The sequence below is a fragment of the Bubalus bubalis genome, chromosome 5 (genome assembly GCF_019923935.1).
Source record: "Bubalus bubalis isolate 160015118507 breed Murrah chromosome 5, NDDB_SH_1, whole genome shotgun sequence".
NCBI lineage: Eukaryota > Metazoa > Chordata > Mammalia > Artiodactyla > Bovidae > Bubalus > Bubalus bubalis.
This window is the reverse complement of record NC_059161.1, coordinates 29,672,157-29,699,558: the sequence shown is the minus strand read 5'-3', so window position 1 is coordinate 29,699,558 and position 27,402 is coordinate 29,672,157. Positions and strand designations below refer to the sequence as shown.

General features: G+C 50.1%; 1 protein-coding gene across 11 annotated transcripts; it reads left to right on the top strand.

Moving 5' to 3' along the window:
- The first annotated feature begins 1,523 nt into the window (after window positions 1–1,523).
- Window positions 1,524–27,338, top strand: C5H1orf159 (chromosome 5 C1orf159 homolog). Of its 11 annotated transcripts, none has more exons than XM_044944008.2 (11): window positions 1,524–1,673; window positions 18,200–18,306; window positions 18,399–18,487; window positions 18,696–18,802; window positions 19,980–20,055; window positions 22,175–22,261; window positions 22,573–22,638; window positions 24,094–24,228; window positions 24,888–24,913; window positions 25,028–25,058; window positions 26,151–27,338. In XM_044944008.2, exons 4-11 carry the CDS (start codon window positions 18,719–18,721, stop codon window positions 26,246–26,248), a joined length of 603 nt encoding a protein of 200 aa, XP_044799943.1. In that variant the 5' UTR covers window positions 1,524–1,673; window positions 18,200–18,306; window positions 18,399–18,487; window positions 18,696–18,718; the 3' UTR covers window positions 26,249–27,338. The 11 variants fall into 11 exon arrangements, with proteins under 11 accessions (XP_044799943.1, XP_006067034.1, XP_044799938.1 ...); XM_044944003.2 differs by having other exon boundaries at window positions 1,559–1,673; window positions 16,043–18,306; XM_044944010.2 differs by lacking the exon at window positions 1,524–1,673 and adding an exon at window positions 1,739–2,355.
- Window positions 27,339–27,402: the final 64 nt, after the last annotated feature.

Sequence of the window (27,402 nt, the reverse complement as noted above, 5' to 3'; positions counted from 1 at the left end):
ATGCTGTGAAAGTGCTGCACTCAATATGCCAGCAAATTTGGAAAACTCAGCAGTGGCCACAGGACTGGAAAAGGTCAGTTTTCATTCTAATCCCAAAGAAAGGCAAGGCCAAAGAATGTTCAAACTACTGCACAATTGCACTCATCTCACACTCTAGCAAAGTAATGCTCAAAATTCTCCAAGCCAGGCTTCAATAGTACATGAACTGAGAATTCTCAGATGTTCAAGCTGGATTTAGAAAAGGCAGAGGAACCAGGGATCAAATTGCCAACATTCGCTGGATCATCAAAAAAGCAAGAGAATTCCAGAAAAACATCTACTTATGCTTTATTGACTACGCCAAAGCCTTTGACTGTGTGGATCACAACAAACTATGGAAAATACTTAAAGAGATGGGAATAGCAGACCACCTTACCTGCCTCCTGAGAAATATGTATGCAGGTCAACAAGGAACAGTTAGAACCAAACATGGAACAACAGACTGGTTCCAAATCAGGAAAGGAGTATGTCAAGGCTATATATTGTCACCCTGATTATTTAACTTATATGCAGAGTACATCATGTGAAATGCAGGTCTAGATAAAGCACAGGCTGGAATCAAGATTGCCGGGGGAAATAGCAATAACCTCAGATATGCAGATGATTCCACCCTTATGGCAGAATGCGAAGAGGAACTAAAGAGCCTCTTGATGAAAGTGAAAGAGGAGAGTGAAAAAGCTGGCTTAAAACTCAACATTCAGAAAACTAAGATCATGGCATACGGTCCCATCGCTTCATGGCAAATAGATGGAGAAACAATGGAAACAGAAACTTTATTTTTTCGGGCTCCAAAATCATTGCAGATGGTGACTGCAGCCATGAAATTAAAAGATGCTTGCTCCTTGGAAGAAAAGCTATGACCAACCTAGACAGTGTATTAAAAAGCAGAGACATTACTTTGCCAATTAAAGTCCGTCTAGTCAAAGCTATGGTTTTTCCAGTAGTCATGCTATGGATGTGAGAGTTGGACTATAAAGAAAGCTGAGCGCTGAAGAAGGTTGATGCTTTTGAACTGTGGTGTTGGAGAAGGCCCTTGAGAGTCCCTTGGACTGCAAGGAGATCCAAACAGTCCATTCTAAAAGGAAATCAGTCCTGAATATTCATTGGAAGGACTGATGCTGAAGCTGAAACTCCACTCCAATCCTTTGGCCACCTGATGTGAAGAACTGACTCATTGGAAAAGACCCTGATGCTGGGAAAGATTGAAGGCAGGAGGAGAAGGGGACGACAGAGAATGAGATGGTTCGATGGCATCACCGACTTGATGGACATGAGTTTGAGTAAGCTCCGGGAGTTGGTGATGGACAGAGAAGCCTGGCGTGCTGCAGTCCATGGGGTCGTAAAGAGTCGGACACGACTCAGCGACCGAACCGAACTGAACAGAACAGATCAGGGCCCTAGACTACAATTCCCAGGTCGCTCTGCGTGCACCTTTATATCTCGCGAGAACTCTGGGCTGTCACCCACTTGACCGGGCGGTTATACCGTGGACCGCTGGGAGGTGTAGTTTGGGGCTGGGAGCCACGCTCCCTGGCGCTCTGGCTCTGGTGGCGGAGAGACTACAAGTCCCAGGGGGCACAACGGGACCGCCTGGAGGGCGGGGGGTACGAAAGAGGAACTAGAAGGGCGCGGGGGTGAGTGAGGGGCCGGGGGCGGGGGGGGCGGGCGCGGGGGCGGGCCAGGGGCTGGGGCGGCCCTCAGGGTGCGGCCCCCCGGCAAGGCTGCAGTGGCGGGGTAGGGCGGTGGCGCGAGGTCCGTCCGCTTTGCTCCTCCGCGGCCCGCGCTCCCGTCACCGGCTCCGGACGCCTCCGCCGCGCGGGAGGGCCAGCGAGTGGGTTTATCGCCCCTAGAGTGTCCATTGTGGCTCAGCGGGGTCTGTGTGCGTTGTCATCAGGACGATTTAATTGACGCTTAGTTTCCGTTTATTTGATACCGGGTTTCGGACGCGCGTCTCACAGCGTTTCAAAGCGCAGCGTTCGAGTTAACGCGCTCCTCGGAGGTTCCCGAGCGCCCAGGTGGCCCTTTTGTCCTGTTCCGGGGTCCCTGTGGCTCCGGGGGTAGAGCTGGGTCCCGTCCTTCTCCGCTCCTCCCAGCACCCCCACAACAGTCTGTGTTAGCCGGAATCGGAACCGCCACAGTGATCTCACCAGCTCCTCGGAGGAAATAAAACCCGGGTTTTCCGGAAAGTTTCTCCTGGCACATGCGCGCCCCACCCCGCCCTGTGCGCTCCTCCCAAAGGCGGAGCGGCCGCGCCTCTAGGGGTCACCGGCACCCCGAGGGCGCTGCCACCTCTCCTGTATTGCCCAGTTCCGCGAGGTAAGCTGTGATTTGTCCCGTAATTCACTTGAAGAACGCCCTCTGGTCACCGCATCACTGAGAATCCTGCGTCCCCAAGATCAAGGACCCCCTCCAGCGAGTCTCCAGGGGTCCTCCGGCAGCACTGTCTCGGCGCTGCTGAGGCCACAGAGCGTGTCAGCAGCCTGGAGTGTTTTCTGTACAGCTGTCAGATCGGTAACTGCGCTGATGATCCTCCATGAGCGCGGGGGGATTTTCGGAACGGGCAGCATGTGAACGAGGAGTCTGTGTTCTCATTCTGTCCCGAGAGCCAAGTTCCGCCTCGGCGCCCTTTGCTTGCTGAGACGCTAATGAGCGGTGGCCTCACTGAGGAGCTGGAGATCCAGTGGGAGAAGCAAAAGCAAAGATCAGCAACGTGAACTTTGAAGCGGTTGGCCCCCTGCCCCTCTCCGCTCTCCAGCCACAGCCGCGGGGAAGGTTCGCGAAGCGTGCATTCCCACCGTGATTCCCCGGGCAGGGCCTCCTGTTGGAAAGGCGTTCGTGAGGTTTTCTGGCCAGCACGCGACCCCAGTTGATTGTTGTTGTTGTTCGGTAGCTCAGTCATAGCCGACTGTTTGTAATCCCATGAACTGCAGCACACCAGGCTTCTTTGTCCATCACTATCTCCCTGAGTTTGCTCAAACACATTTCCATTAAGTCAGTGATGCCATCCAACCATCTCATCCTCTGTTGCCCCCTTCTCTTGCCCTCAGCTTTTCCCAGCATCAGGAAATTGATGAGCCAGAATAATTCCCCCTGGATACCTGAAGTGTTACTTGTTCAGAAATCACAGTGACTTCTTCCTTGAAACCAGTTCCTCTAAGGAAAAATGAGTTGTGAAAGAAAACGTGGTACAATTTAAATTCTCACCGAATTTTTAATTACCTTGAAGAAGTTTTTGTACCCAATTCCTTAGCTTTTTGGCTAAGATTTTCAAAATTGAAAATGAATTGCAATTATTCAGTTCATGATTAAGTATAATTCACATAAGTGAGGAGCATAGATTCAGTTTGACCAATTTTGACAAATGTATACAGCTGTGTAGCCGGCACATTGTGGTGATAGAGGGCGCTTCTGTCATCTCTAAAGCTTCCCTCGTGTCAGGTCCTCTGGATCGTCAGGTGGAAGCCCTGATCCCCATGTGATGGTGTCTACATCTGGGCCCTTGGGGGTGCTCAGGGTAAGGTGGGGCCCATGAGGGGATCAATACCCCAACAATAGGAGGAACACAGTTGCTCATACACCAAGGAAGGGCCTGGAGGATCTTGCGAAGGAAGCCTTCTCCAGTCCAGAAAGGGCCTCACCAAACCCAGATCTGCCAGCACCTGGATCTTGGGCCTCCCAGACCCAGTTCTGTGAGGAGCAGCACCTTGTCTACGCTGCCCTGGGCTGACTGAGACTTCCTAAGCCTTCCCAGGCCCGCCTCCCAGAAGCAGGCACAGTTCTGACTTCTGCCTCATTCCTTTGTGGTGCCATGTTAGACCTTGTGGTCTGTGGAGCGGCCTTGGTTGTCCTCAGCATGATACCCGTCCCTGGAGGGCACTTGTGTGGGTTCCTGGCATTGCCTTGGGTGACAGAATTGTGCACATTCTTCCATGTGTGTTCTGTGGGCATGAGACTGCCGTGTGGGCCTGGTGGGCAGAGAGGTGTTTGCTTGTGTCTTCCATTTGCATGTGCTTGAATATTGATGCTGGACCTGTGGTGCCCACTCAAGGTATCTAAGCAGGTCCTTTAGGTCTCTGGATACAAGCTGAGAGAGGTGTGTGTGTGTGTGTGTGTGTATATATATACACTCAGTCATGTCCAACTCTTTATGATCTCATGGACTGTAGCCTGCCAGGCTCCTCCATCCATGGGATTTCCCAGGCAAGAATACTGGAGCAGGTTACCATTTCCTACTCCAGGGGATCTTCCCAACCCAGGGATTGAACCCACAGTTCTTACGTTTCCTGCATTGGCAGGCAGATTGTTTACCACTACTGTCACCTGGGAAGCCCTGCTGCTGCTGCTGCTAAGTCGCTTCAGTCGTGTCCGACTCTGTGCGGCCCCATAGACGGCAGCCCACTAGGCTCCTCTGTCCCTGAGATTCTCCAGGCAAGAATACTGGAGTGGATTGCCATTTCCTTCTCCAATGCATGAAAGTGAAAAGGGAAAGTGAAGTCGCTCAGTCGTGCCCGATTCTTAGTGACCCCATGGACTGCAGCCTACCAGGCTTCTCCGTCCATGGGATTTTCCAGGCAAGAGTACTGGAGTGGGATGCCATTGCCTTCTCTGGGGAAGCCCTGGCTCAGTGGATAAAGAATCTGTCTATAATGGAGGAGACTGGGGTTTAATACAGATAGATAGATACTACCATCCATTGTTTGAACTTGCCTATTCACATTATTAATAGTGTCTTTAAAATTAACTTAAAATCTTTTGGAGTAGTTTTAGATTTACAGAAAAGTTGCAAACCGAGGCACATTTGTGAAAGCTGAAGCACAACAGTGCTCTGTTACTGTTCCCGGCACTCCAGGCTTCAGGTCACATGCTGCCCCAGGGTCCTCTTTCTGCCCTGGATCCCATGACAGCTATGAGGAGGACTCCTCAGGTGTTTGTAGCACGTCCCTGATTTGGGGTTTGTCTGCTGTGTTTTCTTCTAGTTGGACAGGGGTTGTGGGTTTTTGGAAAGAAGACCCCAGAAGTGAGGTGGCCCTCTTGTCACATCACATCAGAGCAGCTGACGTTTGCACGACATCTTGGGGGCCGTCAGCCTGGTCACCTGGCTCAGGTGGTGTCTGCCAAGGAGAGTTGCTCCTGTCCTGTTCTCCAGTCTCTTTGGCAGCCACGCAGGGAGAGGCAGCCCACCCTGCTAGGGGTGGGAGCTAAGCTCAGGGAAGACCCACTGTGTGGTCTGAAATTCCGTGAGGAGGACGGACTTGTGAGTGTGTGTCTGCACTCTGGAGGGGACCTAGCTCTGTGCTGTTTGGCTGGCTGCTCATCCGTTCCAGCCTTGACCACCAGGACGTCATCAACCCCCAGCTCCTACTTTTAAGAACTTCTTCACTTTCTCACGCTGCCAGCCACTCCAGCTTCTCTTCCTCTTGTAGTGTTCCTGCCACAGTTCTCCAAGGAGCACTAGTTCATTTCATTGGAGAGTGGGATTTAGAGACCAGGAACCAGGCAGTGGGTGTGGGCACTGCTGCTGGGGTCATTGCTTGTAGTCCTCTTAGCAGATAGGTAAGTATATACCTGTTCACCTGTGTGTCTGTAACCTGTAATCTGTAACGAAAGTGCTTATGTGTAACCTTCTCACCACCATTGCCATCATTTTCTTATTTGTCTCACCCCAGTGTATTTAGAAAGCAGTTTCAGAATTGTTCACCTGATATACCTCCCCACCTTGAGAAACAAAATTATCAACTTGAGTACAATGTTTTATATTCTGTTTCTTCTTATCATTGGGCTTAACAATTTCCAAAGAGTATTTTCTAAACACTCTCATCCTGTCCCCTCCTGTGTGTTAGTGTCATATGTTGTGATACAGTTGGATTCGGTGGTCACAGTCTGCTTTCCATCCTGACATCCCTGGTGGGTGTTGTTGATTATTTTGCGTATATTAAAGTATACTCTATGATATAACTTTCTGTGGGTTTTGGCAAATGCATAGAGTGTATATCCACCATAACAATGTATTTTAATGAGCAAAAGTGTTTAATATTGTTGAAGTTCATTTTATCAGTTTTTCTTTTTTGGTTCATGCTTTCGGTGTTCTATTTAAAAGTCTTTGCCTAACCAAAAATCATGGGCTTCCTAGGTGGTGCTCATGATAAAGAACCTGCCTGTCGATATAGGTAGACTGAAGAGACATGTGTGCGATCCCTGGGTTGGGAAGATCCCCTGGAGGAGAGCATGGCAACCCACTCCAGTATTCTTGCCTGGAGAATCCCATGGACAAAGGAGCCTGGCAGGCTGTAGTCCATAGGGTTACACAGAGTCAGACACAACTGAAGCGACTGAGCATGCACGCACACGACCAAAAGTCAAAAAGATAATCTCCTGTAATTCCTTGTAGAAAGTTAATAGATTCAGTTTTGTGTTTAGGTCTGTATTGTTCAGTTGCTCAGTTGTGTCCGACTCTTTGCGACTGCAAAAACCAGTTTGGACTGAAGGCCAAAAACCAGGCCTTCCTGTCCTTCACCATCTCCCAGAGCTTGCTCAAACTTACGTTCATTGAGTCGGTGATGCATCCAACCATCTCGTCCTCTGTGGTCCCCTTCTCCTCCTGCCTTCAATCTTTCCCAGCATCAGGGTCTTTTCCAGTGAGTTGGCTCTTCACATCAGGTGGTCTGTGAGCCATCTCTAATTGATTTTTCGTATGCTGTGAGCCTAGTTTCACTTTTTTTGGCTGCAGTAGGTTTTCGTTTGGAGAAGGCAATGGCACCCCACTCCAGTCCTCTTGCCTGGAGAATCCCGGGATGGGGGAGCCTGGTGGGCTGCAGTCCATGGGGTCACTAAGAGTTGGACACGACTAAGCGACTTCACTTTCACTTTTCACTTTCATGCATTGGAGAAGGAAATGGCAACCCACTCCAGTATTCTTGCCTGGAGAATCCCAGGGACAGGAGAGCCTGGTGGGCTGCTGTCCATGGGGTCGCACAGAGTCGGACACGACTGAAGTGACTTAGTAGCAGCAGCAGCAGCAGCAGCAGCAGGTTTTCGTTTTGGGGCAGGCTTTCCTAGCTGTGGCGAGCGGGATGCTCGAGCTTCTCACTGCAGTGGCGGAGCACAGGCCCTAGGGGGTTCAGGCTTCAGTAGTTGTGGCTTGTGGGCTCTAGAGTGCAGGCTCCGTAGTGTGGTACTGGGACCAGAGGTTGAACCTGTGTCTTCTGCATTGGCAGGCGGATCTTTAGCCACAGGACCACCAAGGAAGTCCTAGGCTCACTTTTTATTCCATGCAAGTAACCAGCTGTCCAGCACCATTTGTTGAAAGAATTTTCCTTTCCCCATTGAATTGCTTTGGCACCTTGTCGCAAATCATTTGATTGTTTTTGTGAGGGTCAGTTTCTGTTACACTAATCTCTGTTCATCAGTCCACACTGTCTTGTGACAGTTCCTCAAAAAAAGCCTGCTGTAATTTTGCTTGGGATTATATAAAATATTGGATCAATTTAGGGAGAAGTTAATAATATTGAGTCTTCTAGTTCATTCACATGGGTTAATGGAGATATCACACATATATATGTGTGTGTGTTTGTGCCTATATATATATATATATACCATTATAGTATATCTTTCCATTATTTGGATCTTGAACTTCTCTCAGCAGTCTTTTGTAGTTTTCTGTGTACAGCAGTTACACTTTTTTTATTAAATTTATTCCCACCAATAGATTGTTTTTGGATGCTATTGTGAATGACATTAATATTTATTTAAGTTTTATTTTCCAATCACTTATTGCCAGTGTATAGAAATAACAATTGATTTTGCATTTTCACTTTATATTCTTGGAACATTGCTGAATTCACCTACAAATCATAGTAGGTTTTTAAAATTTCCTAGGATCTCCCATATGAACAGTCATGCTGTGAGCACAGAGGCAGGATCACTCCTGTTTCTAATCCTTGTGGCTTTTGCTTTGTTTTCTGTCGTTACTGCTCTGGCTTGAGCCACAGGGCGGTGTTGACAAGACCTGCAGAGGCTGAGTGTCCTGGCCTTGTCTCAGTCAGCTTGTCATGAGCTGTGGGTTGTTTGGGGATGTCTTTCTTCATGCTGAGGGTATCTCCTTCTGTTTTCAGTTTATTGAGTGTTATTATGAATGAGGCTGAAATTTTGTCAAAGGCTTGTTTTGCATCTGCTAAAATGGTTATATTGAGTAGAACCCCTTTATTCTGTTAAAGTGGTTGATGACTGGTTTTGATGTAAAGTCAGTCTTAAGTTCCTGGAAGAAACTTGTTCGGTCGTGTTTTGTCACCTTTCAGTATTTGCTGAATGCAGGCATGCAGTTAGCTAATGTTTTGTTAAGAGTTTGGGGGTCTGTGTTCATGAGGGATGTTAGTCTGCTTTTTTCCCCTTGTGATGTTTTTGTCTGGTTTTGCTGGTCTGGGTCTGAGTCCTGCTTGCTGGGCTTATAACCGAGTTGCAACAGATGGCTTCCCCTCTGCTTTCTGAAGGGCTTTGTGTAGTATAGGCATTAATTCTTCCTTAATTTTTTGATAGACTTCACCATTAAAGCCATCTGGGTTCATTGCCTTTTCTTGTGGGAAGTTTTAATGTTATTAATTCAGTTTCTTTTTTTAAAAATATATTTATTTTTGGCTGTGCTCAGTCTTTGTTGCTGCTCATGGGCTTTCTCTAGTTGTGGCAAGCGGTGGCCGCTGTGTCGTTGCAGAGCAAGGGCTTCTCATTGCGGTGGCTTCTCCTGTTGGAGAGCATGGGCTCTAGGCATGCAGGCCCGGTAGTTGCAGTGCACGGGCTCAACTGCTCCGCGGCATGTGGGCTCTTCCCAGCCAGGGATCGGACCAGTGTCCCTTGCATTGCAAGGTGAATTCTTAACCACCGGACCACCAGAAAAGCTCCCAATTTCTTTAAGGTATATAAGATTGTTCAGATTTTTCTTCTTCATCTGTGTCATTTTTGTTAATTTGTGTATTTAAATAAATTTGCTCATTTGGAGAAGGCAATGGCACCCCACTCCAGTACTCTTGCCTAGAAAATCCCATGGACGGAGGAGCCTGGTAGGCTGCAGTCCATGGGGTCGCTGGGAGTCAGACTCGACTGAGCGACTTCACTTTCACTTTTTACTTTCATGCATTGGAGAGGGAAATGGCAACCCACTCCAGTATTCTTGCCTGGAGAATCCCAGGGACAGGAGAGCCTGGTGGGCTGCTGTCCATGGGGTCGCACAGAGTCGGACACGACTGAAGCGACTTAGCAGCAGCAGCAGTAGGTTGTTGAATATATTGGCGTAAAGTTGTTTATAATATTGACTGATGGTCCCACCGGGTTTGTAGTATTTGCAGTGATGCCTGTCTGCTTTTTAATTTCTATGTAGATAATTCACATTGATTTTTTTGATTATTCTTGCTAGAGGTTTATCAATTTTATTAAATCTTTTCAAAGAACCACCTTTTGACTTGGCTTACTTTCTCTAACTTTTGTTCATTTTTTGTTTCATTCATTTCTACTCTTGTTATTTCCCTTCATCTGCCTAACATGGTTTAATTCACTCTTCTTTTTCTGTCTTCTTAGATGGAAGCATAGATTGATGATTTTACACTTGTCTTTTCTTATACAGGCATTAAAAACCACAAATTTCTTTCTAAGCACTGCTTAGTTTCCTACACAAAATCTGATAGGTTGCACTTTATCTTTTTGTTAAAAATACTTGAAATTTTCTTGTGTTTGATCCACGAGTAATTTAGAAGTCTATTGTTCCCTTTACAAATATTTGGAGATTTTCTGAGTATCTTTAGTTATTGATTTATATTCTGAATATATTAGAGAATATATTCTGTATGATTTTTACCCTTTGAATTTGTTGACACTTGTCTTATGGTCTAGCATATGGTCTGTTAGTGAATATTTTGTTTGCACTTAAGAGTGTGTCTTATACTTTTGTTGAGTGTCATATTCTGTACTTGTGAGTTGAGTCAGTTATATCCTTTTTCTCTTTTTCTCTGTCTACTCGTCCAGTCAGTTACTGAAAGAGGGATATTAAAGTTTCCAATCACAGTTGTGAATCTGTCTTTTTCCTTTTAGTTCTGTCAACTTCATGTATTTGGAAGGTTTTATTGAGTGCATACAAATCAATACAAGAAGATTGATTATCTTCTTGATGAATTTACTGTGTTATTGTTGTGAAAGGTCCCTCTCTTCTCTAAGGCAGTTATCTTCTTGAAGTCTGCTTTGTCTGGTATCAATATATTGGCATGAGTGTTTTATGCTCAGTAATTGTATAGACTATCTTTTCCATCTTGTGCTTTCAATATTCTGTGTTTTTATGTTTCAAGCTTCTTTTTTTAAAATATTTGCTTCTTTTAAAATTTTATTTATTTTTAAATGAAACAAAGATGAATATTTTTAATGATAAAAAGTACAGTTCACAAAGAAGATAGACATAAAACCATTTGACATGTAACAACAAAGGAACAAAGATACATAAAGCAAAAATCAGAAGAAGTATAAGGGAAAAAAAATATAATCATAGTGAGACATATTAACATTTCTCTGAGAATATTTTATCAAGTGCAGAAAAAATAAGAATAGGAGCATCTTGAATGATGTCATTAATAATTTAAATATAATAGATTTCTACTTATATTAATTTATATTAATCTTATATCCTACATAAAATATTTAAAATTTTGTATATCATACGTTATTAGATGTCCATAGGACATTTAGAAAAACTGGCAAAAAGATAAACATTACTAAATTTCAAAATGTAGAATTCTTTTCTTGTGTGTTTCAGTTATACATAAACATATTATTTTTTATATTTTCCGTTGTAGGTTATTACAAGATATTGACAGTAATTCCCCATGCTGTACAGCAAACCTTTGTTGCTTGTCTCATATCTATTTTTAAAATTAGAAACCTAGCAATCTATTCATACTAAGTTAAACAAGTGGAATCAAACTGTCATAATTTTTTTTAGTTAGGCAAAAATTCATAAGTTTTCTAAAATATGTATATTATGCATATTATTTATATATATCTATACAAGAGTCAAACTTGTTTCTTATAAAGCACATATCATTTGGTCTTGCTTTTTTATTCATTCTGACAATCTCTATTTAAAAAAATAACTTTAATAACTATCATTTATGAGGCACTTTATATGTATTATGTATTTTCATTTTTTCTGGATATTTTATTGCAGTATACATAATATGAAATTTACCATTTTAACCATTTTTAAGTGTATAGCCTGTAACATTAAGAATTTTTATGATATTGTACAATACTTACCACCATCTGCCTCTAGAACTTTCCATCTTCCCAAACTGAAACTCTATCCCCATTAAACACTAACTCCCATTCCTCCTGCCCAGCCCCTGGCACCCACCCTCCTACTTTTTGTCTCTATGGATTTGATGGCCCTGGTGACCTCATATAAGTGGAATCACACATTATTTGTCCTCTCGTGACTAGCTTATGTCACTTTTTATTATGTCACCCATGTTATAGCATGTGTCAGAATTTCCTCCTGTATAAGGCTGAATGATATTCCATTGTATGGATGGGCCACATTTTGTTTATTCATTCACTGATGGATATCTGGGTTGTTTCTACCCTTTGTGTGTTTGTGTGGCTATTGTGAATAATGCTGCTGTGGACACCAGTGTACAAATATCTCTTAAAGACCCTGTTTTTTATTCTTTTGAGTGTATAATCACAAGTGTAATTGCTGGATCATATGGTAATTCTGTGTTTTATTTGAGAAACTGCCCTGCCCTTTTCTACAGCAGCTGCACCACTTAACATTTCCCCCAGCAACAGAAAAGGTGGTGGAAATTTCTCCACGTTCGTTTTTTCTGGCTTTTTTGGATAGCAGCCATCCTCACGGTTATGGAGTAGTATATTTGCTGCATTTCCCTAGTGGTTAGTAGTGTTAATCTCTACTTTTTGATGGAGTATTTAGTATGATTATTAGAGTGTTTGAGTTTAAGTCTACCACCTTCATGTTTGACTTCTGTTTTTCCATCTGTTTCTCTATTCCTCCTTTCCTGCCTTTTATTTGGTGAATCCAAGTTTTTAAAAATTTTGTTTGATCTTTATCGACTTTTTAGTTCTGCTCTTTTGTTACTTTTTTAGGGGTTCCTGTAGAGGTTTAATTTGTCATGGTCTACCTTAAAAATTAATCCTATACTTCACAAACAATGTGAGATCTGTATACAGAGGGTTCCAGTGACCACCTTCTACTTCTTGTACTCTTGGAGGGATGTTTTACTTCTTGTGCTAGAAAATCCTACAACACAATTTTTGTCTTTAGCTAATATTCTTTAAAAATAGAGGTGTACTATATTTAATTTTTAAAGTCTCAGATGTCTTTGTTTACTACATTGAGAATTTCTGAGTCCAGTGGCTAAGACTGTGCTCCCCCTGCCAAGGGCCTGGGATCGATCCCTGGTCAGGGAATTAAAATTCTACAAGTCTCTCTGTGCAGCCAAAATAAAAAAGAGAGAACATCTGTAGAACTGCACCATACTTGGCCAGACATGCTAAATGTATTAGTTGAACATTGTAAAACAAGCAGTGCCCACTGGCTTCAGGAGAAACATTTGGACCCCAGTTCAGTGTGGTGGGTAGATAGATGCTCTGGCACCAGGCCTGGCTGGTCCTCACCCTGCCATGTACTCGCCATGTGGTCTTGTGGAAGCCCGTTTTCCCCTCTTTAAAAGGAATCTATTGCAGGCATTGTTGAAAGGGTCCAATGGGTTAATATGAGTGAAGAACTCAGAGTGGTGCTTGGCACACAACAGGTGCTGTATGATCTCAAAGTTGTGAAAATACATATCATAGGAGAATAAACCTCAGATGATTAATTTGATCATCCTTCAGGGAATGTTTTAGAAATGAAAGGGGCTACTAAAGTAATGTTCAGTGTAACTTACTGTTTTAAATTAATCTTTTTGCGACTGGAGTCACGTTCTTAAACGAGAATAGTGTTTGGGCATCCATCCCCTGTTTGTTGCCCTGGGGCTGATTCTTGCCCAGTGGAGACAAGACCGTCGTGGCCAAGCAGTTCTCTCCATGTGCCCTGCTGCTGACCAGGGGCAGCACGTCGGAAACAGCCTCTGTGCCCACCATTGGGTTTTTGAATAAAAAAACCATGCAGTGCAGTTAGTTGTTCTAGGGTAGAAGAATTAGCTCCAACAAAGCGACTCTCCCTCAGGTGGCAGTTATCAACCAAGAACAAACTACAGGAAGCAGCTGCCTGAGGACACCTGAGAAGGGACACGGCAGGCAGGTTCTGAGGGCAGCTTAAACTTAGAGGAAGTGGCAGGCCCAGAGTGTGTTTCCTGTTTGTAAGTCTTAACTTTGAGGGCAGTGTAGTTGCAGGGGCGGTGTGGGGTGGTTAGAACTCGGGTGGAAAGACCACGCCCTTCCTTGTTAGACAGGGGGAGGAGCTGGGCAGATGCAGCTGCTTCAGAGTAAGAGAATTCCCAGAAAAAGGAATTCTGCAAATAAATTCTACTCCAATTTCTGGCCAAGCCCTGAACCAGGCATACACAGGGCAGGTGGGAAGCCACCTCGACCAAGAGTGAGGCCACCGCTTATCACAACATGATGGTGACGGTTTCCTTTTTGAATCTAATGAAATTAATTACCTACTAAATCATAACCATAAACTCTCTTCCCTTGCTTCCCTTGTAGCTCTGTAAAGAATCAGCCTGCACTGCAGGAGACCTGGGCTCGATTCCTGGGTCAGGAAGATCCCCTGGAGAAGGAAATGGCAACCCACTCCAGTATTCTTGCCTGGAGAATCCCATGAACAGAGGGGCCTGGCAGGCTGCAGTCCATGGGGTCGCAAAAGTCAGACACAACTTAGCGACTAAACCACCACCACCAAATCAAAACCATTCCTCTCTTCAGAGGAATATAATTGAATTCAGAGTCTCTGCAACATAACAGGTTGCAGAGTCTGTGCAATCCAAAGTTACTCCACATACAAAGAGCTGGGGTGCTATGAACCATCCTCAAGGGAAAATCAATCAACAGACTGTCATCATGTAATGACTCAGGTGTTGGGTGATCAGACAAGCACTTCAAAGCCAACGGAGTAACTGTGTTCAGTGACGTAAAGGAAAATACACTCCTAGTGAACAAAAACATAGGAATCTCAGCAGAGGGATAGAAAATGTTTTTTAAAACCAGTCAAATGGAAATTTTAGAATTGAAAAATACAACACTTGAAATAAAACATTCACTGAATGGGCATAATAGACTGGAAAGGACAAGAAGCAGTCAGATGGGGGAAAGCAAGAGGAGCCTTAGGGACTCAGAGGGCAGCGACGAGTGTGACGTGCACAGTGACTGTGGGGCCCAGAGAGGAGGTGAGAGGCGCCGTGGGGCAGGAGAAGCGCTCGAAGAACAGACTCGCCCAGTGTGGCGAAAAACAGAGACTTATAGATTGAAGAAGCTCAGGGAGTCTCAAACCGGGTGAATATGACTAAAACCACACCTGGACACATCACTTTTAAGTTACTGAACACTTTAAGATTCGCTTTAAAAATCTTGAAAGCAGCCAGAGAAAAACAACAGATTACATGCACACAGTGCTGCGAACACTAGGAACTTACCATCAGAGGGCCAGTGGAGTGCTGGAAGAAAGATAGTCAACCTCCCAGCATCATGTGCTAAATACAGATATTTTCAGAAAAATGAAAGCTGGTAGAATTTGTTGCCATCATCTGTGTACTGTCAGAAATGCTAAAGGAAGTTTTTCCTGGCTGAAGGTAAATGATATGAGAGTGAAACTCAGATCTTTATGCGAGTGATGAGCGTCAGAAAGAGTAAATACTTGGGGGAATGTCTTCTTTAAAGTATGTATTTAGGGACTTCCCTGGCAGCCCAGCGATTACGATCCCACACTGCCTGTGGAGGGAGCACTAACTCAGTGCCAGACCGGATAACTAAGGCCCTGCACGCCGCGTGACTCCCCCTCCCCGCCAAAAAATGGAAATATGCATTTAAAGGAAAAAAATCAGAACGTGTCTTGAGTTTGTAATGCACACAGGTGAAATATGCATGATGGCCTTCACATGAAGCGCAGTGAGGGGTCCACGGACCTGCAGGTTCTGCTTTGGCGTGTCGTGCTTCAGTGTTCTAAGCAGGCTGTAAAACGGGGTCAGGGCAACAACCATGAAATAATGCAGAGAACCATAACTAAAGAACTAGAAGGTAAATTGAAAAGGAACTTAAAAAAATTCAAATAATGTAAAAGAAAGCAGGAAAGAGAGAAGTAAAACACTGGAGAGACAAGCAGAAAACAAAACAGTAGCCTTAAACCCAACCACAGTGTCATTATACACTTGCCAAAGCCCAGCATCAAAAGTGATCCTGTTCTAAACATGGACTTGAGGCAAGAGTGATGTGCCCATGTAGGTTCATCAGAGTGCTTTCCTGGGGCAAGATGTTAATCATGGAAGAGGCTCTGCTTGTGTGGGGGCAGCAGGTGTATGAAACTCTCTCACTTCCTGCATAGTTTAGCAATGAGCCAAAACTGTTCTAAAAAAATAATCTTTTGTGTATTAAGACAAAGGAACAAGTAGAAAACAAATAATAAAATGGTAGGCCTGAGTCTAACCACAGTGATATTTACATTAAATATTAGTGGACTAAACTCTCCAGTTAAAAGTTAGAAATGATAAGAATGGGTAATAAGCAAGACCCTATGACATGCTGTCTATGGGAGATTCACTTTAAACATAAAAATCACAAGCTGAAAATAAGTGGATGCAAAATGTGTATGTATACAAATTGCACAAGAAGGCTGGAGTGGCTGTACTAATTTCAGGTAAAGTAGGTTCAAGATAGGGAGTATTACCAAAGAGAACCGGAAAATTCTAGTGATAAAGAGGTTGTTTTGTCAGAAAAACATATCAGTTACAAATACACCCAATAAAGGGAATAATAAGCAACTCCACAATCATAGGCAATTTTAACATCTTTCTCTCACCAGTTGTTAGAACAAAAGACCTAAAGAAATCAGTGAAGACACAGAGGGTCTGAACGGTACTCCTGGAGTCTTGACCTGAGTGGTGTTTATAGAGCCACACCCATCAGAAGCAGAACACAGATTCCTTCAAGTGCATGTTCTCTAACGTAGACCAAATACTGTGCCCTGAAACAAGCTTCCAGGAAAAGTAAAGAAGTAAAGCTGCACTTACTTGCTTAGGACATGATTATTTACGTAGAAGATGCTAAGAAATCTGAAAAAATGCTTAGGATGGAAAAAAGCAAGAACCATTAGAGAAAAAAATGGGTGCAGTTAATTTTATGAAAATGAAACATTTGTTCTTCTAAAGAGACCCATAAGAAAATGAAAAGACAAGTCACAGAATGGGAGAAATGTCTGCAGTACACATACCCGGCAAAGGACATGTGAAGAGCTAGCACGTAATAATAGAAAGACAGCTCAGCCGAACACGGTGGCCCAGAGATGTGAATAGACTCATCACAGGAGATGTAAGGTGTGTGAGTGGCCCACAAGCAGGACAGAGGTGCTGACCATATCTAGTTGCAGAAACAGATGGGAACAGAGGAGAACCGCCACCCACCTGCCAATGTGTGATCACGACCTGGTGTGGCCGGAGCAGGTGAGGCGCTCAGAGCTGCAGAGGCTGCATGTGGAGCCATGGCCAGAGAACAGCTGGGCATTAGCTTCTCAGAGTTACCTTGGCCCAGTGCTTCCAGATGTTGACCCAAGAAGGAAGGCAAGTGACCATGCAGGAACAGGCCCAAGAATGTCCCCGGCAGCGTTAGCCAAAATGCGGAAACACCCATGTGGCCATTGGCAGGGAGTGGGCAGGGGAAGCATCCTTACAGTGGATGCCACTGAGTCACAAGAGGGCAAAGTACAGAGGAATTCAAAGATCCCCGTGGCCATGCTGATGGGCAGGAGCCCAACCCAAGGTGCGTGGATGGTGCGGTCTTTTCCCCTGAAATTCCAGGAGACACAGTCCACGTGTAGTGGTGGGGTCTGAGGAGGGGCAGTGTGGTGTGCACACTATCAGTGGTGTCTGTTAAGAAGCAGATGGAGGTGTCGGCTGAGCTGATTCCTGAATCAAAGGTGGCAGTGTGTGTGTCACACCAGTAGTTGCCACTGAGGGGACTTCACATCCTAGAGAGGGGCCGGTGCCCCAGGGAAGAGCTGGTGTTTTTAATGAGAGTACTTGACTCCAGACTAGGGGAGCACCATCTGCTCCATCAGCCTGGACTGAACCCAGCACAGAGTGAGCAACAGGACACACCCCAGCCTGGGACCCCTGGGCCCCAGGCCAGTGGACGGAGCCGCTCATCATCCCCCAGGCCCAAGTGCGCTCTTTGGGACACACCCTCCCTTGAAACTGAGCTCATCTTCCTCATGCACAGCTTCCTCCTACAGCTGTTTTTATTAAGAGAAAAGTCTTTTTAGAAGTGACTTTTGTGTGTTTGGGACAGATTATAATTGTGGTTCCCACCTGGCAGAAATTGATTAAAAATCCAACTAACGTTTACTTCCAGGGTCGTGCAGGCTAGTGTGTTTCCCTGGTTACTCTAGAGATGTGGCAGCATGAGCACTAAATCACCTGGGCTGTCTCGTTTCGAGTGGTTTCCGTGTTAGGACGTTTACTTGAGGCTGGTGGTCCTATTTCATCTGTTTGCTCTCTGGACCCACCGCCCACCAGAAGCTCTTGCCCAGGACTCCCTGTGCCATCGCCCCAGCTGGAGGTTGCTCACACGCCCTTCTGTGATGACAGCAGGTGGGCAGCTTGTGTTCCTCTGACCGGCCTGGCCCTTCAGAGGCACACCCACCGCCGGACAGTTCTGTCTCTGGGTGAAAATGCTGGAAAATGAATGCAGGTCTTACGAGGACAGGATGAAGTGGCGGGTAGAATGGCCAGCTCCCCTGACCCCTCCGCTCAGGTTCAGCCTCCCTTCTGGGCAGCCCCAGTGCACAGGCGGCGGAAAGCCAGTGGGAGGGAGGGAGTCTGTCGGATCCTGATCCGGGCAGGCTGAGCCCTGGGGGCTCCTGAAGGGAAGTCTGGTCGGACCCTGAGCCCCAAGGCCAAGGCCCAGACGTGTTTGGCTGTGCTTGACCAGCAGCGGGGCCTCACCTGTCCACCTGGATTTGCAGGCTGGGCTCCAGGGTTGTGACACTCTGGAGCCAGCGACCAACCCCCTGACTGCTGATCGAGGGTGGCGAGGGCCTGAATGTCTGCGGCCCTCATCCAAGAGGGCCAGGTAAGTGTCCTCTGCCCCAGCCCACCTCCCTCAACCATGCCCTGCATTGGCAGGTGGCACCTGCGGCCACACAGCACCCCTCTCTCTCACAGAGCCTGCACTCCGGGACATGGCGCTCCGGCGTGCCGTCTTCCTGGCTGGCCTCCTGGTGGAAGTTGCTAGCAGAGCCTCAGGAACTGCGGTAAGCACCTGTCATGTGGCACATGGGCCCTTCACCAGGGGGTCTCGCCCTTCTACCTGTGGACGCCACCCTTGTCCCAGCCCCAGAGACACTGACTGTACACCCTGTAGGGTTGGGGCCTGTGACTCTGGGTGGGCAGCTGATGCACGGGCCTACCCCTGGCCCCTGCTCCTCTCTGCCTGCTAGACCCTCCTTTCCCTCTGCCCAGCTGGACGTCTTCTTGGAGCTGAAATGGGGTCTCCACACAGCTGCCCACTGGCACTGGCCAGAGCTAGTGGGATGGACAGATGCCCGCTCCAGGCTCAACTTGGCCAGGTGACAACTACCAAGTCAGTGACACAGGTGTGCTGAGCAGTGGTTCCTGGAGGTGCCTGGCCGCGTCTACACACGCCTGGCTGCCTGTCTCCAGGATGGTGGGCCTTCCGGCCGTTCTGCCTCAGCTGGGTTGGGTGGGACAGGACAGCTGAGCCTCCCTTCTCAGGCTTGGCCTGGCCCCCATGGTGCCCTCCATTTCTTGGCCACCCTTAGGCGCTCCTTGCCAGTCCTGGGCCGGGTCTTGGGAAACCTGGGTAAACACAGAGCAGAGCTTCCTGGAACGCCCTCTCGAGGCACCTCTAACCATCTGGTCTGTGAATGAAGCACCCACACCACCCACTCCTGCATGTGGGCCTGGCCAGCGTGTTTGCCCCTGAAGTGCTCCCTGGGGCAAATTTTCCTCTGTGGGGGCCAAGCTGGAATCCCCCCAGGGGGTGTCTATTGCAGGAGCATCACTGAGGCGTCCAGGACTGTGAGCTGTTTGGTCGGGAGGGAGGGGCAGACACATCATGAGAGCCACCCAGGCCTCTCAGCAGGGAGGCCACAGGAGCCTGGGTTTATCTTCCTGAGTCACCACAGTCCAGAAACGCATGTGCCTGTTTTCTTAGCAGCCTCATTTTTTGATTTTCAAAGCCACCAGCTGCAAGCGGCGACTAATAACTTCATGTGTGAAATGCCTGCCCTGTGCCTGCCTGTAGCTCACAAGGCGAGAGGTGGCAGCTCTGCCCCTGATCCAAGAGACCCCTGAGAAAGGGTGGCGGGAGGCCCCGAGGGAGGGCAGCGGGCAGTGGAGGGGGTCTATCCCTGCCCGCTAGGCTGCTCCAGCACAGCCCTGACGGGCTCTCTGGGTCAGCCCGAGGGAGTCTCCTTCCTGCTCTTGGGAGTCTGGGTGCTGGGGAGAGGGCCCCAGCAGGTCCCAACCGGACACCTCAGTTGTTGATTCAATCTCCAAACGCTTGCCAGAGAGCAAGTGCTGTCCCAGGGAGGCTCTGTGTGGTGTAGTCGTGTGTCCTGACCTTGCTCTAGGTCAGCAGGTGCAGTCCCCAGATGCTGACTACAAGAGGCTGGGCCCTGGGCATAGGGCTGAGCTCTCTGGGAGCCCCTCTGTGGATACCACCCTGGACCTGGCCCACACACACCACCTGGCCACAGAAACTCACCGCTGTCTCCCCTCTAGGGTCAGCAGCCTGAGTGCTGTGTGGATGCGGGGGACATCAACGCCACCTGCCCAGGCACTAGCCTGTGTGGCCCAGGTGAGCTTTGGTGTGAACCAGCCTAGGCGGCCTAGTGAAGGAGGGGCTGGGGTGTGGGCAGAGGCAGCAGGGTTGATGGGGCCTCATCATGGGAGTTGAGGGCAGAACCCCAGGAGGACACAGTGGCCTCGTCCTGGGAGGTAGGGGCAGGCAAGACTGCCTGTTCCCCGCAGCGAGTTTCAGCTGGGTTGAGACAAGCTGACGTAAGATAGGAGCAGCAAAGTACAGAAAATGCGTGACGTTTTACGTGACTCAGGAGGAAATGAAGCCCCAAACGAGTGGCAGAACCTCAGTGCTAACACATCAGATTGAATGAGGAGGTGATTGTGGGCAAGTGACTGAGACATTGGGGCAGCTGAAGGGGATCGAGGGGGATGGTGACAAGGCCCCTGAGTCCCGTCTCCTCCTGGTTGGGGGAAAGGGGCAGCTCTCATGGGGTTTGTTTCCTGCTTCTGGGAAGAAAAGGGAGGTCAGAGCACCCTTCTGGCACCTGCTGTTTTCTCATTGCCTCACCTCAAAACAATCTCTGTGCTGAAGTGGTGACATATTCTGGTTTCCTTCAGTCTCCACTTGAAACTTTACCTTCAGATAGTGTCACATATTGAAAACCAAGTTGGTAGCCATGGAGAGATTTGGGTTAGAAGTTGTGGGACAGGAGGTCAGCAAAAGGGAAAGAAAGCAGATGGAACCAGGCAATCACCGGCTCCCACGTTGCGCTGACCCTCAGTCCTGGGACAGGCCATCGCATAGACCACGTTAGAAAGAGGGTTGCGGGTGGGCTCCATCCACAGTGAGGCCTCTGCATGTGGGCAGCAGGGGGGGGCAGTATGGAAATCCTTGATACAGCCCGATTTTCTCTGGAACTTCCCAGAAGGCCCACATGGCAGCAGGTTGCCATGACCTGTTGAGTTGACTGCCCTGAAGCTCACATCTGTTTGCAGGGCTTTGGGAAAAGGCAGTTTTGGTTCTTGGTGATTCCAAGTCAGCAGGTGGGCGAGAGGCAGAAACGTTAGTTTAGAGAGTCAGAGCCAGACTCTGGGGGAGCTGGGGATTTCAGGATCCAGTGCAGTTTATGGGGGCTGGACCTCAAGGTCGAAGAGCAGGACTGGAGTCTGCTGTCCACCAGCCAGACCAGTCTGCTACTGAAAGATCACTTCTCTCTACAGCCACCCCTTTCCACCAGAGAAAATCACAGTGACACAAAGTGACTTAAAAATAAGTCTGTCCTCTTTAAATTGGGCCTGATTGTTTAAGAAGTTTAGCCAAAGCAGTGATTGACCACATAGGCTCTTTTGAAGTCTACTTTGCTGGCCTCTTCACAAGGACTCTCAGATGGGACTTCTGAAGGCCTCTCGAATCCAGGAAGCCTAGCCGAGGACTCACCTCCAGACCTCACCTTAGTATCTTTAGGTTGGGGTGAATTCCCCCTTCCTGAGTCCCCATGTGCCAAGGTTCCTGGCCTTTCTGGGCGGTGACCTTCCTTACTCACTGGGAAAGGTGGAGAGCTAGTGAGCCAGGCCCTGGGCTCTTTTCCAGGTGCTGTAAGGCTCCATAAAGTCAACCTTTGCTCCTTAAGTCTGGTCGCTAGTCCTGCCCTGCACACACAGCCCAGGGCCTCCTCGTGGTCAGCCACCCTGGCAGTTTTGCAAAGGAGCCCAGTTACCTTAGGGCTGGCTGAGGGAGCCCTCAAGGGTATTGCTGCCTTGGCGACAGGTCTGTGCCCAGGACCCCACATTCCTGGGCCTCCTTGAGACGTCTCCCCGAGGTCTGCCCCTCCCAAGAAATGCCAAGTGAAGGAAAAAGAGTCTACCTGCTTCAGAAGAGAAGCCCGGTTCTTACAAGAAATGAAGGCCTATTCCTAATACTTGTAGATTCCATTCTTGTAGAAGCCGTTTCCAAGATGTCCAGTAAGGGGCCCATGGGGATCCCCAGACAAGAAAAGGCAGGCTGTGGTTCCTGTGGAGGGGCTTCTTTTTCTGAAGTCCATCCTAACTTCCAGAATGGGTGAACTAGTGTTCTGGAATAAACATAGTTTTACAAACGCAAAGCATAGTGCTCCCTGAAGGCAGTCAGCTGGCGTGGCTGTGCTTCGAGCTGCCTCCCCTGTCCCCCGGCACAGGCTGCTACGGGCGCCCGACCGAGGATGGGAGTGTCAGCTGCGTCCAGTGCAGGAACGGAACCCACAACAGCTCTGAGTGCAGAGGCCGTACGTCCTTCCGCCCCCCTCCGCACCCCGTCCTCCGGCCTGCTTCTCACCAGGGGGCCACACCTCCAAGTTCTGGAGGAAAGGGTGGGGATCCGGGTTGTTGTCCCCCGTCCTGGGACACTGTCCCCCAGTGGGCACCCGCAGAGTCCCCTCCCTGAGTCCTCATGTCCCTCAGAGCAGCTGTGGGGCAGGGGCTGCTCTGCCTCCACGGCCACCTCCCTTTCCCATTTCCCGGCCACAGTTGCATTTGGGCTGCATCTCTGGCTCCCCAGGGGTCCTCCAGCAGCACTGACTGTTGTGCTCCCCCACAGTTGCCAGCCGAGGTGCACAGTTCCCTGTGAACAAGAGCGCAGGGATGCCTGGGTGGCAGAGTGTTGGTAAGTTTCTCAGCTCACCACGCCAGTTCTGGGGAGATGCAGGGCACCATCAGAGCCGTTTCCAGTGCAGACGCAGTCACCCGTGCTGGCCACGGCAGGGCCATGTCCACAGTCAAGGGCAGACTCCACCCCAGCCAAGAGCTCTGCACAGGACCCCGCCCTGCTCACAGAGCAGAGCCCGTGGTCTGGAGGCTTTATCAGCTTTGAAGTCAGGGTCTGGGGTTGATTCAAAAGGGTGGGTGTGGCTGGGGTCACTTGGCATGGGCCCCCACATGCCTCTGAACAGGCTGCACGTCTTAACCTTTTGCCTTGCTCATAGCCACCACCCTGCCCAAGCCCCCCAGTCCCTGGGAACCCAAGACGTATGGTTTTCCACGATGGGAGGACATCCTGAGGAACCCCAGCCCTGTCCCTGGGGGCTCCTCTAGGATGTAGGTCTCTGAAGAGACTACAGACACTGTAGGCAGAGAAAAGGGCCCACTACGCCACCTGGTCCTCAGGGCAGACACAGGAGCCACCTCCTGGGCACTCTGGGCCCCAGCCTGCTCCTGCTGCCAGGCGTCCCATCGTACCTGAGACACCTGCAGAGCCACAGAGTGGCCAGGCCATGGGGGTATGGTACTCAGGCCACCCGAGGCCACTGCAGTCAGGGGGCAGGACTTGCCCTGGGCCTGGGGTTGATTCAAGAGGATGAGTGAGGCCACCTCCTCTTCTGAGGTGTTGAGGTCGTGATGGGAGTTATGATTGTCCAGACCCTGGTCCTTCAGCAGAGGACATATTGACTTGGACCAATGGTTCAGGCCTTCCCTGCGAGTCTCAGAACTGGAAGCAAGTAGCCTTGTGCTGCTGTGGGCTGAACAGCAGTGTTAGGGCAGTTGGGCACAGATAGCCCCTGCCTCTTGCGATATGGGGCTGGGCCCTGCAGCGGAGAGGGGTAGGTAAGGCCCATGCAGTCCAGTGTTGAGCCCATTTCCTTTGTGGCAAATCTAGGCCAGTTTAGCTGGAAGTTGTCCCTCCTGAGGCTCCAGTGTGGCCGTAGCTGGCCTTCTGTCTACATGGCAGGGTCAGAAGGGCGCTTGCCACAGGCTTCTGAACGCAGAGTCCCCCTGCTTGGCATCAGTCTGCCAGCTGTCTTGATCCTGTGGAGGTGGAGATGGCTGGTGTCCTGGTACTGGGAAGGCCACCCGGGTGACAGTCGACAGGCTGCAGTGAGGCAAGCCAGGGTCATCCTTGTGCCAGAGCTGTGGGGCCCTGAGTGGGTGCCAAGTGATGAGGAGGGGATGGAGAGCTTGAGCTGGGGACACTGGACCTCTCGACAGCCCACCCCCTGAGAACTCCCCAGCTGACGCCTGGGGAGTCAGCTGAGTGCAAGGGAGGCCCACACCTCTGCATGCAGGACCCTCAGCCCTGCGGGAGCCCAGGTGTGCACACCACCAGCCCTCACCTTGCTTGCAGGGGGCCCTCAGGTGGCCGCCTCCCTCTTCCTGGGGACGTTTCTCATCAGCTCGGGCCTCATCCTCTCCGTGGCTGCATTCTTCTACCTCAAGCGAGCCAGCAAGCTGCCCAAGGTCTTCTATGGAAGAAACAGAGGTACCCCCTCCTTCCAGGGGTCCCAGGGGAACAGCATGGGGCAGGGCTGAGATGCTGGTGTCTGGGGGCAAAGCTTCATCTCAGGCAGCCTAGAGGGGGCTGGGTTGTCACATGGCTGTCGTGTCAGGATGGGGGGGGGAGGTCACGTCCTAGGAATGGTCTATGTGGATGTCATGGGGTCTCAGTGTGAAGGGTGACGGTGGCAGACACTCTGCAGACTGGCTTGTCTGCTCCATGGAGATGGCAGGATGCTGGGGAGGGGAGTGGGTGGCTTGATTCAAGGCGATAAGGGGACACCATCCCAAGTGCAGGGGCAGGCTGAGGGCATCCACAGACACAGGAGTAGTGACTGGAGTGAGCCTGGATCCGGGGACCCTCTGCAGGCTTGTGGACCCCCAGGCTAAGGGATACACGGACACCTGCCTAGGCTGAGAGGACCCCTCCCCAGGCTGATGGCCCCTCAATACCTGTTTAGGCTGAGGGGACCCTTCCTAAGCTGAGGCTCCCCCAGGCTATGCCCCCTCAGGCTGAGGGACCCCCACAGGCTGAGGGCTCCCCAGGCTGAGGCTCCCTTAGGCTATGTGCCACCCCCCCCCCTCGCCCCGCTCAGGCTGAGGGAGCTCTGTGGCCTCCCGGTGACACCTGTGCTCTCCCTGCAGCTCCCGCCCTGCAGCCTGGCGAAGCCGTAAGTACCCAATGGGCAGGCAGAGGCCCTGTGTCTGTACATCTGGGTGTCTGTCCGTCTGGACTGGTGGTCGTCCTGCCCACAGTTCTCACTGTGCTTTTTCCTCTTTTCAAGGCCGTGATGATTCCCCCACCTCAGTCCTCAGGTACGTCAGCTCCTCCTACCCCGCATCCTATCGGGTGCCTTGTCTCTGGTGAGAATTTCCCTTTTATTCCTCAGATGCTCAATGTGTCAAGGGTTCCCAACATGGGTCCAGAGTCACCTCTGCCACCCTCTGCCCTTCTCCAGGACCCAGCTCTGCCCGAGCCAGGAGCTGGTGGCTCTCACCGGCTCTCCCATGGCCCCTCCAGGGTGATGGGCACTTTAGTTTGACCGTGTCAGCTGTGTCACGGTTGATGCCGTGAGTAGAGAGGTTGCAGCCACAAGCCACAGAGCAGGCGTCACCTGCCTCCTCCCCAGACTGTTCCTGCCACCATGCAGAGATCTGGAGTGGGGACAGGTGGGGACGTCCTCCTTTGGGGGACAGAGAAGTTACTCTGTCAAGGCTAGATCTGCTCTGTCCGGTGAAACACACATCTCATTTCTCCTGAGTGGCGCCGTGTCCAAGCACAGGTGCCTGCGTTGTCTCCCGCAATGGCCATAACAAAGTCTGCAAATTGGGGCTCGAGAGGACAGAAGTGTCTTCTCTCACAGTCCTGGAGGCCAGAAGTCAGAAGTCCAGGTGTGGGCAGAGCCGCTCCTTCCAGGGGCTCTGGGGCGGGTCCCTCCTGCCTCTTCTGACCTCTGGGATTGCAGGTGTCCCTGGGCTTGTGGCCACATCCCTCTGGCCATTGCCCCACCTTCCACTGGCTTCTCCCCTCTGGGTCTCCTGCTCTCTGCCTCCCTCTCATGAGGACATTGGTCACTGGATTTAGGGCCCATCAGATAATCAGATCTGCCAAGACCATTTCTCCAAGTGAGGTCACATCCCCAGCTTCTGGGCCTTAGGATGGGTACACTGCAGGGGGCTACCGTCCACCCTCTAGCACATCACGACCTGTGCCTTTGTGTTTCAGGAGAGCCAGACCCTTGCCCTGGCCAAGGGGCTTTGGGTTTCCAGGAGGTGGAGCTCAGTGGGCTTCCTCCCCCATTCTCCTGTGGCTGCCCACCCCCACTCCCGTGAGCCGCAGGGAAGGCTGCTGCCCTCCTGCCATGTCAGGCCCTGCTCTGACCCCGCCTGTCTCTGACTCTATTTCAGTGCGGAAGCCGCGCTACGTCCGGCGTGAGCGGCCCTTGGACAGGGATGTGGGCCCCACCACTGTCTCCTCTGTGGAGGCCCGGGTGAGCAACGTCTGACTCCAAGGTCCACCCACAGCTCCACGCACCGCAGAGGAGGGGCCCCCATGCACAAAGGCTGGGTGCTGCCCAGCGAGGCCTTGGGATGGGCCCAGACATGGCCCTGGCTTGGCTTGTCTGATTCCAGCCACATATGCAAAGGGGGAGCCACCCACCTGCAGGGCTTCCTCACCGCACGTGGCACTCAGTGTGACCAACCTGGGGCATCACTCCAGCCTCTGCCCCTGAGCCCAGGTGGGGAGCCAGGCACATGGGGTCTGGGCCCCATGGGAGAGACAGCCTGCATGACCCCGGGTGCTCCTCTGCCCTGGAGCCCATGGTGAGCAGATACGTTGCATCCTCTCTGAGAGCTGTGAGTCCCAGGCCTTTGAGGTTCCAGCTGCGTCCACATGGAGGTGGGACCTGGGGACCGCCCGCCCACCCCAGGCTCAGGCACCACAGGCTGTGCTGCATTGCTGCCCAGTCCCAGGAGCTGCAGGACTGAGCTGCTTGGCTTCCTGCTGACTCCTGTCTGTGTTTAAGCAGAAATGCATTTTGTACAGAAGTCCAAGAGGCACGCTGCCCTCATCTGAGCTCTGCCTGGGCCCCAGGCGCTACAGGTCCTCATCCACCTGGGGATGGATACTGGCCTGAAACTGCTGGAGGTCAAGGTCCCCCAGGGATGTGTCCATCCAGGGCCACATTTACCTGTGACTGCTGCCTGGAAGCCTGGACTGGCTCATCACGCCAGCCTCCCAAGGACCTCGCTGGCTGGCAGTCCTGTCTGGCTGCCCCCACTCTGAGGCACCAGCCAAGGTTCCCGTGGAGACTGGAGTGTTGGGGCACCCGCTGCATGTGGGTGGAGTGTGGCCTGGCCTCCCCAGAATCTCTACTGGGACTGCTGTCTCCTCCTTCAGGATCTGGTCCGAGTCCGTGCCGCCCAAGGCAGGGCCTGTGTGGCCAGCCTCCCAGCTTCTGCACCGTGATTCCCACTGGAGCCTTTGCAGTTTCTGGACATGAGCTCGGTCACCAGGACATGAACAGATGACTAGCTGGTGGCCATGAGGGGCAACCACCTGAAATTAGCGTCAATAAACCACTCAGGCCTTTCTTACTGCCCCAGGGTTCCCTGTTCCTCAGCAAGGAAGAAGCCTCTCACGGGAGATGGGGAGCCC

What these genes read in the sequence shown, in the direction of transcription:
- C5H1orf159 (XM_044944008.2), top strand. Translation starts at nt 18,719, where the DNA reads ATGGGGTCTCCACACAGCTGCCCACTGGCACTGGCCAGAGCTAGTGGG. An exon ending in CAGCTCTGAGTGCAGAGGCC is followed by an intron (nt 22,262 to 22,572) that starts GTACGTCCTTCC and finishes GCTCCCCCACAG; the next exon opens with TTGCCAGCCGAGGTGCACAG. An exon ending in CCCTGCAGCCTGGCGAAGCC is followed by an intron (nt 24,914 to 25,027) that starts GTAAGTACCCAA and finishes CCTCTTTTCAAG; the next exon opens with GCCGTGATGATTCCCCCACC.